The sequence below is a fragment of the Quercus suber genome, unplaced genomic scaffold, assembly GCF_002906115.3.
Source record: "Quercus suber isolate HL8 unplaced genomic scaffold, Cork oak 2.0 scaffold_581, whole genome shotgun sequence".
Taxonomy (NCBI): domain Eukaryota; kingdom Viridiplantae; phylum Streptophyta; class Magnoliopsida; order Fagales; family Fagaceae; genus Quercus; species Quercus suber.
In genome coordinates this window covers 88,573-100,562 of record NW_027070026.1, presented here as the reverse complement: position 1 = coordinate 100,562, position 11,990 = coordinate 88,573, and the positions used below count along the sequence as shown (strand labels likewise).

General features: G+C 33.7%; 1 protein-coding gene and 1 long non-coding RNA gene across 10 annotated transcripts; one reads left to right on the top strand and one right to left on the bottom strand.

The window, feature by feature from the left end:
- Window positions 1-3,456: 3,456 nt before the first annotated feature.
- LOC112006827 (cytochrome P450 CYP82D47) lies at window positions 3,457-5,568 on the bottom strand. The gene is made up of 2 exons (XM_024039136.2): window positions 4,503-5,568; window positions 3,457-4,208 (listed from the first exon to the last, which is right to left on the bottom strand). Exons 1-2 carry the CDS (start codon window positions 5,445-5,447, stop codon window positions 3,582-3,584), a joined length of 1,572 nt encoding a protein of 523 aa, XP_023894904.1. The 5' UTR covers window positions 5,448-5,568; the 3' UTR covers window positions 3,457-3,581.
- A 2,487-nt stretch (window positions 5,569-8,055) lies between these two features.
- Window positions 8,056-11,597, top strand: LOC111999178 (uncharacterized). 9 transcript variants are annotated; one of them, XR_010625457.1, is made up of 7 exons: window positions 8,056-8,315; window positions 8,686-8,758; window positions 9,603-9,676; window positions 9,766-10,550; window positions 10,632-10,694; window positions 11,207-11,266; window positions 11,369-11,597. It is a non-coding gene; the product is annotated as an uncharacterized LOC111999178 (long non-coding RNA). The 9 variants fall into 9 exon arrangements; XR_010625458.1 differs by lacking the exon at window positions 8,056-8,315 and having other exon boundaries at window positions 8,322-8,758; window positions 9,766-9,812; window positions 10,143-10,550; XR_010625456.1 differs by lacking the exon at window positions 8,686-8,758 and having other exon boundaries at window positions 8,057-8,315.
- The last annotated feature ends 393 nt before the right edge of the window (window positions 11,598-11,990 follow it).

Sequence of the window (11,990 nt, the reverse complement as noted above, 5' to 3'; positions counted from 1 at the left end):
TGGCTATAGTCATGATCATTCTTGCATCGCCCAAAAGATATTAGTAATCAACTCTTCACAATCCAATTGAGTAGCAAAATAATATGAAGGATTTTCCTTAAGTTGACGACTGAAATATCTTCCCAAGCTAGCAGCTGCCCCATGCTCCATGTCTCTCTGTCGCTTAGTGCGTAAGTAGTTTTTATGATCTTGCTTGGTAAAACCAAGATTATCATATCCACCAACTTGCTTACTAAGAAGCTCATAAGATTGCTTTAATCTTAATCCCGATTCATGTGCCAAATCAATTTCAATAGCATGAGTTGCATCCACTTTCCGTTGTGATGGCATCATGTGCACAGTTGATGGAAGGTGGAGATAGTGGTTATGCTCAGCAATAAATTCACTCACCACATATTTTTTACTATCTCGATTAAGTATGATAACCAAACGTGCTTCACAGCCACATCTTGTTTCTGCTCGTGGATTCTTTACATTCTGATCTCTCTTGTCTTTGCCTCGAACTCCCTCCTTTGCGCACACAAATCTCCTTGAAGTAACCACTCCAGTCTTTTTACATTTATTTACATACTCTTTTCTAATACTAAAACCAGCTTTTTGCCATATTCATTATAAAAACCATATGCAATCTCATCCGCTTCAACTCCATCCCTTTAAATGGGTAGATTCCATGGGCACATTAGAAGGAACATGTATTTCCATCATTATCCCTAGAAAAAATTGAACATAAATTTATTATAACTTTCACCTATCATTTGTTTTCAAAATAGAGATGATGTAAAAAAAAAAAAAAAAAAAAAAGAGGATGTAATGAATGATCAACATACTAATAAGGATGTACCTCATATGAGAGAAATGTTATATATCTTTGTTACTAAACATAAAAATTCAAGATGACTAAGCATGATTTCAACTCAACTCACTCAAAGGCCAGTCAATTTAAACATGACAGTAATAAACATGTTCTTTAAAATCTTGCATCCATAATATGCCATCAAAAATCATTATAACTGAATCTTCTTATTATGATTAAAGAACTTATTTATTATGAGATTTTTTTTTTTCAAAAGAGAAATTTATTAATTTAAATATCTAAACCTTGTGATCAACACCACAATAGTATCCTTTTGATTACCTATTTATATATGTCCATAATCCACATTAAGCGTACAAGTAATCATTTTTTAATTTCACATAAACTCATCATTGGTACTATTTTCTTATGAACCGATTATAGTTAGTTTGTGCATCATTGAAATATATATATATATATATTTTAAATTGTGCCACTAAACTTATTGATTACACTATGAATTAGGATCATGTGTGTGAGGATTTTAGTGTTATCCATTCCATAACATTTTATGGTAATAAATTCAAATTTATTGATGTAATTTTATCCGTTTGAAAATCTAGTTAGTTTTTTAGTTTATACTTTCCTAATCTACTTTCCGAAGTGGTTTCTCCATTAAAGATATTATTTTTTGATTTTCCACTTCGTCACCAAATGTTATGTCATGCGTAATTGTGCTTTTTATTTACTTATTGATTTGTTAATTGCTTAACTATAGTGAAAAATTAATTGTTTGAGTGGATCACTTCACCAATATAATTTGATAATTTTGCTCATTAATTCACATTGGGGTCTAAACAGAAATTTCAATGTTCAATCTTATTTAATTATATGAAATTTTGTAGGAAGACTCTAACTTTCGTCTAGCCATCAAAACAACAATATAAACTTGTGAGCTTGTTTCTCTGTGTGTAGCTTTTATTGGTGGCCATCAAAACAACAATATGTTCAAGAAATTTTCAATGTTCATTTTCTTATGTTAGGCCCACGTAAGCTTGTTTTTCTGTGTGTACTAATAAAGATTCAATCTTTATCTCAAAAAAAAAAAAATTCAATCTTTATCTCAAAAAATTAAAAATACTCCTAGAATCATCTAGCCATTATAAAAATTCAATCATTATCTCAAAAAATTAAAAATAAAAATTCAGATAAACTCTAACTTGCATCCAACCACCAAAACAACCATATAAACTCACCAAGACAACACTATAAATGCAGAAAAATTATCAAACATCAAATAAGATAAGCATAAACAAGTTTTATTGATATACCTCTGTTTGGTAAGATAGAAACAGAGATGTCTTCTCTGAACCTTTTGTGAAGTTTTTTTTTTGGTTAAAATCTATGAAGCTTTGAACGTGGGCTATCTCTGTTTCACTTTTCTCTCTAAAAGGTTTTTTTGTTTTTGTTTTCCAGTGCACGGATATACTTCTGTGAGGATCTGGTGAAGCTTTTTTTTTTTTGTTAAAATCTGTGAAGCTTTGAACCACACTAACTCTGTTTCAGTTTTCCCTCTAAAATGTTTTTTTTTTTTTTTTTTTTTTTTTTCCAGTGCAACTAACGTATCTACCTCTGTTTCTCCATTTCCAGTTCACGGTGTGAGGATCCGGTGAAGCTTTTTTTTTTTGGTTAAAATCTGTGAAGCTGTGAATCGTGGGCTCTGTTTCAGTTTTCCCTCTAAAATGTTAAAATGTTTTTTTTTTTTTTTCCAGTGCAATTGATGTATCTGCCTCTGTTTCTCCATTTCCCTCCAAAAAGGTTTTTTTTTGGTCCGGTTGAGTTAAACCTGAGTTAAGCTCCCTGAACTACGGTTTAAGTGTTGGTTTAAATTTTAAATGACGTGGATGAATTTTGAGCGTGGATCTGTTTGGTTTAAATCTCCACCGTGAAATGGAGCCTCTCCATTTCAAAGGGAAATGGAGAGGATCCGTTTCCAATTGTAGGACAGCTAGGCCTTCAAAAGTTAGAGAGAGAGAAGAGAGGAAGATTCAAGAAAGGTGAATAGGACAAATTGTAATTAAAGTTTTGATTGATACATTGTGTTTCCAATTACACCCCTTTATACAATCTGTAACTAACTCTCTAACTAACCCTTCCATTCTAACTTTACCAACTGACCCTCCCAACCTGTGTGTGTTGACTGTTTACACAGTGGGCCACTCACCAATTCACTCTAATACAACGATAGCATAATGGCCAATTACCAACTCACTCTAATACAACAATAGCTACAGCTGTCCAAACAATTCAATGAAAACTAATACTCACAATCCTAACAGAATTTGTGAGACCAAAGTCTTTGGTAAGTGACTGTTTTTTGAGGCCAAAGTCTTTGTTCTGTGATTGTTTTGATAAATGTGTTAAAGTGTCTAAGAAACACTTATTTTGTATGTTATACTTTGTCGATATTTTTATAATATCAAATGTTTAAGAAATATTTATTTTATATGAAGTATTTTATTGAATATGAAATAGATGTTAGTTTTTATTTTCATAAAAAAAAATTAAAAAATTATTTTTAGCTTTGGCCCAAGTTCGAACCTGGTTCCGTCCCTGCAGGTACAATACACCAATTGGAGCACTGAAGCATCATATTAAGCGCACGTCAGGATATTTGACAAAAGAGTGCTATATAGGCACTGAAATTTTCATTTTACATCATCAAACTACATAAGAAAAAGTCAACAACACTTAAGACACTTGAGTTCTGTACTTCTATTTAGACGGACTAGTCCATAATGCTCGTGATGTGCAGGCGTGGTGTGATGAGAACTTCAAGTGAGGTGGCTTTCAAGTTTGTGAGTCCAAAGCTCTCAGTCATATCAACCTTTACATTCGAGGGAGTAGAAATGTCATACATGTGTAAAAAACTAGCAAGTGCAAAGTGCACCATTTGAACTCCAAAAGATGCTCCAGGGCATATTCTTCTACCACTTCCAAATGGGATAAACTCAAAGTTTTGCCCCTTAAAATCAACATCCTTGTGGGTGGTGAGAAATCTTTCCGGCTTGAACTTTAATGGGTCTGACCATTTGTGATGGTCTGTTTGGATTTTCCAAAGGTTTGGGATTAGCCGGGTGCCTTTTGGGACATGATAACCACCTATGGTGCAATCCTCGGTGAATTCACGTGGTGCTGATAATGGTGCCGCGGGATACAAACGTAAAGTCTCTTTAACTATGGCTTGGAGGTACACCAACTTATTTATGTCCGACTCATTTACAGTTCTTTCCTTGCCCACTTGATCGTCAAGCTCATCTTGGGCCTTTTTCAATACATGGCGGTTATTCAACAATAGTGATGTTGCCCAAGTTAAGGTTACTGCAGTTGTGTCATTTCCACCAGCAATCAAATTCTGCAAAATGAAAATTGTTATTCATGTCCAAATGATACTGTGAAATAAAGCAATCCATATCGTTTTAGTGGTTTAAAAACACAACAATATTATAGGCATGACAAATTTTATAAATGTTTTCACATTTTTAATTTAATAAATTGTGATTAGTACAAAAATACTTTCATGACTGTTATGATATCTCTTTTATTATATGTCAATCATGTGAAATTTATCATGTATTTAGATATTGTTTAGAACATAACTCATATCAAATTATTATTTTCTCCTTTTTAAGAGAGGAAGCACGCATACCAAACATGTGGCTTTGTTGACTGTGTCAGGATCATAACCTCCTAGGTCTGCTCCATCAGTGACTGAAAGCATTACGTCCATGAAATCTTGCTCTTTAGTTTCACCGGAGGCTCTCTTTCGCTTATGCTCTTCCAACCATTCCCTAAGAATGTTGTCAATCTCTTTTGCAGTTCTCTTCATGGCCTTTTCATGTCCACCCAAATCCAACCACCTAAGATCTGGAATTGCATCCGACACTACAAACAAACCCAGAAAATGAAAGAAATCCCGCACCGCCTTTTGGCAGCATCGTGCCTCTCTTTCTTGAACAACATCATGATTAACACCAAAGTACCGCTTTCCAGCGATCATTCTAAGAATCACGTTGAGACTCAGGTCCCCAAACCATTGCTTCAACTCCACTAAAATTTGGCCTGACCCATCCTTTTCCTTGGTCCATAGTTTGTATAGACCTTTCAAGAACATCTCAACTTCAGAGACTCGAATATAGGCAAGCTGGTTAAGCCGATGGGTTGATAGTAGCTCTAGCCTGATTATTTTACGCAATTCACGCCAATAGGGACCATGGGGTGTAAGTCCAACCATGGCATAGTTATAGCCCATGTGTTTTGCGGCTACTAAATTGGGTCGCGATGACACGGCCAAGTCGTTGATGGTGAAGCACTCTTTGGCTATGTCCCAACTGCTCACCACCAAAGCTGGGTGCAATCCAAGCTTGATAGTAAAAAGTGGTCCGTACTTGTCAGCCATGGCTCCCAAAGTTAGGTGAGGAGGTTGGGTTCCCCCTAATAGAGGGAGGTGACCAATTACAGGCCATGCACCAGGAGCAATAGGTACTGTTTTGGCTAAGCCAACTCTTGACCTCTTTAGAAGATAGTGGGAGAAAAGAATTATAGCAATAAGTCCAGCTATGGCAGAATATAGGAAAGGTGAAAGAAAACCCATTTTAGGCTAATTAAGGTTGCTGGAGTCATATATGGATATCTTTCTAATGAAATGTGTAAGCTTTTATAGACAAATATTTAGCTATTCAGGGCATTTTGTGGATTAGCTTTTATTTTGGTACCATAAGCTATCAGGGTGACTTAAGGTTGGAATAACCGAATCAATATTGACCTAACCTTATCATATTTAACTACCTAGTCTGGAATTCTGTACTCTTCATCAGTTCCAAGCCGAAGTGTACTTAAAAGAACCAAAAAAAAAACCAGTTCCATGTCTTATGTATACTATGAAATATGTAATTATAAGATATACAAACGCTCAACACTGTTTGAATGTTTTGATTCTATTTGCTTATCGATATCATAGTCTTGGTCATCCCTGCAACAAATTCTTACCTCAAATAAGCTATAGTGTTCGTGCAATGGTTGGTGGCATTATGTCATGTCTGTCAATTAGAAAAACTCTAGTTATTTGTCCTTGTCACTCTACTGATTCAACACATTGGGATATGATTTTTTTAGCATTGTCCATCTCCGATAGTTGATGGCATTAATTATGTCATGTCTGTCAATTAGAAAAAGTATAGTTATTTGTCCTTGTTTGTAATGAACTCTATTGGTTCAACACCTTGGGATGTGATTTTTTTAGCATTGTTTGGGATCCTTCCTCAGTGCCATAAAATGAAGGTCACTGATACTTTGTATTATTCTTTGATAATTAATTTAAATATATTTGGTATTTTTCCTTTTCTTTCAACTCTGATGTATTAGACACCATCTTAATTTCCAAGCTTGCTTGAGAAGGAGATGAGAGAAAAAAGTTCATGTAAATTCTAAGGAGAGAAAATAATAAAGGAAAAGGTGGGGCCAAATAGCTGGTTCAATCATGTCATGTAAAACATGACTTTTACTATATAGTATATTAATATTATACAAGTGTAATGCAAAGATAAATTTGAATTCATATATAAACTAAGAAAAGGTAATTGAATTTAAAGAATAAAATAGGTTGTTTTTTATATTTAAAAAAAAAAAAATCAAAGTTACATGGGGCAAATCATGTGAGAGAGAGATAGAGGGAGAGTGAGAAATAAAAAATAATAATAAATAAATAATAAAAAAAAGAATATTTAAATGAAGTGTTAAAAAAATAGAAGTTTTGATGTAAAAAATATTAGAAAGTGGTGTGTTATATGTTATAAATATAGGTTTTGAGAGGGTAAATGCTAAATTTTTTAAAATGCTTGATGGAAATGCTCTAAGGAACAATAGAGCCATACTCTATAAAAAAATATGGCACTTAAACATTCCAAAAATGATAAAAATCTTTGCATGGAGAGCTTGTGTGAATGGCCTCCAAATCGTAGCTAATTTGCAAGCGAGAGGAATTAATAGAGAAATGTTATGCCCCTATTGTGACAGAGAGCTGGAACCTATCACCCATGCCTTAATAAGATGTGACATTGCCAAAAGGGTATGGAGCAGCTGGGAAGGTTGTCCTATAAATATGTTGATGATTCAGTGGGATGTATCTGACACAGAACTAGAAATCCTTGCAACTAAAACTACCAGAGACTTGGAGTCTTTTTTGTGACATCCTGGTCAATCTGGTATAATAGAAACCAAATTGTATTTGAGTCCACTAGCCAGTTCTCTCACTAGATTTTGAAGTTTGCTATAGGATATCTCGAAGGCCACAAAGAGAAGTGGAGAGCACCAGGTCAGTATCAGGCCAAGGAGAGTAGAAAATGGGAAGCCCCTCCCAACGAAGTCTTCATAGTTAAAGTAGATGGTGCCACATCTGATCAGGGGAGGAACTCTAGTGTCTGGGTGGTCATTAGAAACTCAAAGGGGATGGTTATAGCGGCCTGGTAAAAGTACCTCAATGGCCTGTTCTCAGTGATGGAAGTGGAGGCTCTAGCTATTGAATCAAATATTCTTCTTGCAAAGGAAATGGAGGGTAGAGCTCTGTTGTATTTCAATTTCATTTGGTAATGAAATTCATCATTTTCATATAAAATAAAAATAAAAATACTAGCAATTCTCACATGACAAGAACGTTCAAAATTGGGTTTCAATTTTTTTTTTAGAGAGAGAGATCTCTTCAATGGAATCACCGTAGATCTCGCCGTCCATGGTACTAACGGTGCCATTGGTGGTCCTGCCACCCCCTAAAACAACACAGTAGCGCATCAGTCCTATAGTCTTAAATTTTAGATTTGAAAGCTTACTAATTTGTGTATGAGCTATGTAAGATTTTAGTTACAAATTGAAAAAACGAAAACAAAACATAGATTTGACTGCAATTAGTAAATCGCCTAAGCTTTGGCTCTTCTTCTTAATATCAGATTCCATTTTTTTTTTTTTTTGGGCTAAGGCCATGTGGCGTTAGTTTACAATTTTTTTTGAAAGTATGTCGTCATAATTTCATTTATTTATTATTTTGCCTTTTATATTTGTTAGATATCTATATATATAATAATAGGTGAAGCAGAGAGAGTGTGAAATTGAATTTCAAATTAGAGCTTTAATTATGTGCCACGTATGCACACCAATTAAAACTCTAATTGCATACCACGGTGTACACTCCAATTTCAGTCAAATAACATTATGCTCTTCACACCTGCGTATTTTCAGGTTCACCTCCCCTTCTCAAAACCCAAAATCCTTCCTCTCCTTCAATATACAGGTCCCCTCTTCTTCAATGAATGTTATGGAATTTCAAAAGAATATCTCGGTATTAATGATGCACGCCTTTGGACATTTCTCTATCTTATATAGGAAGAGGTTCTGCATCTATTCAGATTGTACTTTTCTTCACAATTTTAATGGTCCTGGTTTATGCTTTGCAAAATGAATTCTTCCTAAGGTTTGATTACTCCTTTCTTTCATCTGCCTATGCTTTCCTTCCTTTAATTATATAAGTTTTTTGTTTTCCTATGATTGATGTTGCATGTTTATTTTCTGTTTCATTAGTTTCTCCTTTTGTCACACAAAAAACTTCCACCTTCATCATTGGTGCTCTCTCTCAAAGCCCAGCAACGCACACACAGATCATTCCAAGCAAACCCATTTAAAAGCAAAAAATTACTCTCTTTTCTTGTATTTTTGATTCCCTTCTTCTTATTCGTCCGTACACAACGCAAAAAACCCTTTTTCCCAATCATGCTTTCACAATTTTCTTTTCGGGGGTTTTCAATTTTAGCTTAGCAGTGAATTTTACTTTGATCGATGGGCAGTGGGCATGTCATTAAATGCGCCCATAACAAGACCTCATCCAAAGCCGCTGGTACTCCTGGTGTTTTAAAAATGGTATGTTGCGAATGCATAATTTTTTTGTGGGTTTTTTGTTAAAAAATTTTTTTTAATTTTTTTAATACCCACCTCATAAATTTTTGAACTTTATGGTTGGATTATGATATTATTAGTTTATTGTGCAATTTCCCTATCTGGTTCTTGGTTGATTTTAGTGAAGAAGCTATGAGCAAGTGTTAATTTTTATTTTAGCCATTCTTGGTTTTATGGTAGTCTTTTGATATGATGGGTGAACACATAATGCTCAATACATTCTTTCTGCAATTTGCTAATTGGGTTTTGGTTGATTTTGCGTATTTGATTAATGTTCTTGAAAAAACTATGAGCTATGTGGCCAATTCATAATGTTTGTATACTATGGTTAGTTTGTAAATTGATGGTGAACACATAATGCTGTATTAGTTTATCGTGCAATTTGCCAATGGGTCTCAGTTGCTTTTACGCATTTGATTAATGCTTTCGGGGAGGAAACTATGAGCAAATGTTGAAGAAGCTATGAGCAAGTGTTAATTTTTATTTTAGCGATTCTTGGTTTTATGGTAGTTTTTTGATATGATGGGTGAACACATAATGCTGAATACATTCTTTCTGCAATTTGCTAATTGGGCTTTGGTTAATTTTGCGTATTTGATAATGTTCTTGAAAAAACTATGAGGTATGTGGCCAATTCATAATGTTTGTATTCTATGGTTAGTTTGTATACGTGATTGCATAATAGTATATTCTGATTTACCATAAAAATTTGTTCGTAACTTATATGATAAAGGGTCTTTAAACAGCTTATTGTCATCTATGTTTTTACAGTTTATGCCCTTATTTGGCATGCTTTTTCCCTCCACAGGAGATTCTTATAAAATTGGGAAACTCTGTTGCCAACGACCTGAGAATTTTTAACTACTTATTTTCTTACCAAAGGTCAACTCTTTTTTATTAGCTCTTTTTTATTGTTTATGTTATTATTATTGGTCAATTATTTGATAGGCTGTTTATATTCTATTTATTAGAGGTTAGCTGTGATTTTCCATAGTACCTGCTTATTTTGTTAACAAAGGTCAGTTTTTTTCCCCTGTTTATGTTGTGATTACAAAAATATGGTTAGTATTTAGCCCTGATAATGTATTAATAATTGCTTATTTTCTTGAAAAAGGTCAGCTGCTTTTTTACTGATAGTGTTGTTGTTGTTCCTGGTAAATTATATGACTTATAGTTAATATGCTTTTCGTTAGAGCTTTTAACATTTTTGTTTTTATGGTATTCACAAACTACCAGAACTTTGTATTTTCCCATTTAATATATTTTCAAGTAATTAAAAAATATGGTTAGTACTTAAAGGTAATATTGTATTAGTGGTCCGATAATACAAGTATATTATTTGAGATAGTTATGGATGAAGCACGAGCTAGAAGGTCAAAAAGGAGTTTGATTTTAAATAAAAAAAGAGCTATCCGAACTCAAGTAGAGATGTGTTGTAGAAGTGAAGTGGATCATGGCAACCTATTTGATGTTCCTATTTCGTATGGTCCTGGTACCTCTACCCTTCAACGTAAAACCAGCAATGGAAATCTATTTGAGGTACCTATTTAGTATGGTTCTGGTAATGTGGAAAATACACTGGTGCTCTCTCAATTGAATGACGAAATCCTCCAAAGATGTGATAAAGAAGTTATAGATGACAACTTATTAGATGTTCCTGTGGATGTGATGGTAGAAGAGGTGGCAACTAATTTCATTCCAAATAATGCGAATACTATGTTTGGGAGCACTTCACATGAATCCAATACTATATCAGGTTAGACTTTTGTTGTACTAATAATGTGCAATGGCTGTTTGGAATCTATCTTTGCACTACTAATAATGCTAAATTCAGCAGATGATCTTCGTAATGAGCACTTCATCCACATGATAGGCCCTGCCGAAGTTGCTCCCCCTACAGGTAATGAATGGAATAGAACTTAATTTTTCCCTTTAAAATTTTTATTGTGCACATGCCTTTTAAAACTATATGTATGGACATCCAAATGAAAATACATGCATATGAATCTTTGAAAAACCAGTCAAAATCCAATTTGTTTCCATTACTCCATCAGTAAACCCAACTACCTAACTAGCTGAAGTAAATAAATAGCTGGCTGTTTTCTTTCTCTGGCCCGCTAGCATTAAAATCAACAATAAGACTCTCAATTAACCCCGCTAACAATTGTTCAGATTTATCTATTTAATTGTAAAGCTAAACAATTTGGTTCCAATAGCTACCAATTATATATTTGACATTCTAACTAAAACTTGATTTTGTTATAGATTCTTTAAATTTAAATAAAGCCAGCTAAAGAAATTATTTATGCTCTTTTTAAAAATTACTTCCTCTAATTAGTTGTGCTCACTGTTGGTTTTGTACCCTTTTCTTTTAACTGGCCTCCTTCTCATGCCACATCTCTTGATTGATAGATTTATTGACTTAGCAAGATACACAAACTGAAGTTACTACTTCGAATGTCCCCTTGAAGCGTAAGTTCCCTTTTATTGATTATTTCCAAATCCTTTGAAATTTATATTTGACATCGTTGTTCATGCTATCTAACTCCCATTCAATATTGCTGATTGTAATAGGTAAATTCACTGAACCATGGAATTTTGGCAAGCCAACACAAACTTGTGAGAGCTGTGGGACTATTCTATGGTATGAAGAGAGAAATGTGAAATCAAGAAGACCATCACAACCAAAGTTTTCGTTGTGCTGTTCATAAGAACTAATTTATTTGGCTTTGTTAAAACACGCACCTCCAGTTCTTGGAGAATTGCTGAATTACGATGGCCCTTCATTTGTGCATTTCCATGACATTCCTGTGTGGTAGCACGGGGCTACATACTAGTTCTCAATAAACAAAGAATATTCATAAATCATATAAATAAATAAAAATTATATATATATATATATATTCATAAAATTGATTAGAAATTTAAATGCCAATCATACTATAATTTATAAAATAATAAATAAATAAATAAATGATATGGCCATTATTAAAAATATATATAACAAAGAATAAATCTCAAAACTCATATAGTGCAGAGGAAAGCAATAAACTTGAAATTCTAAGACAAGTGCTTTCTTGAAAAATAGAATAGAAGATTAAACATAATAAGAACAATGTTTAAAAAAAATTATTATGAGAGAGAGAGAGAGAGCACTCTTGCACGTTCACTTGATCAAGGAGATAATGCATCACAT

Coding starts and splice junctions, on each gene's coding strand:
- LOC112006827 (XM_024039136.2), bottom strand. CDS start 5,447: ATGGGTTTTCTTTCACCTTTCCTATATTCTGCCATAGCTGGACTTATT. Junction 4,209..4,502: donor TCAACAAAGCCACATGTTTG/GTATGCGTGCTT, acceptor TTCATTTTGCAG/AATTTGATTGCTGGTGGAAA.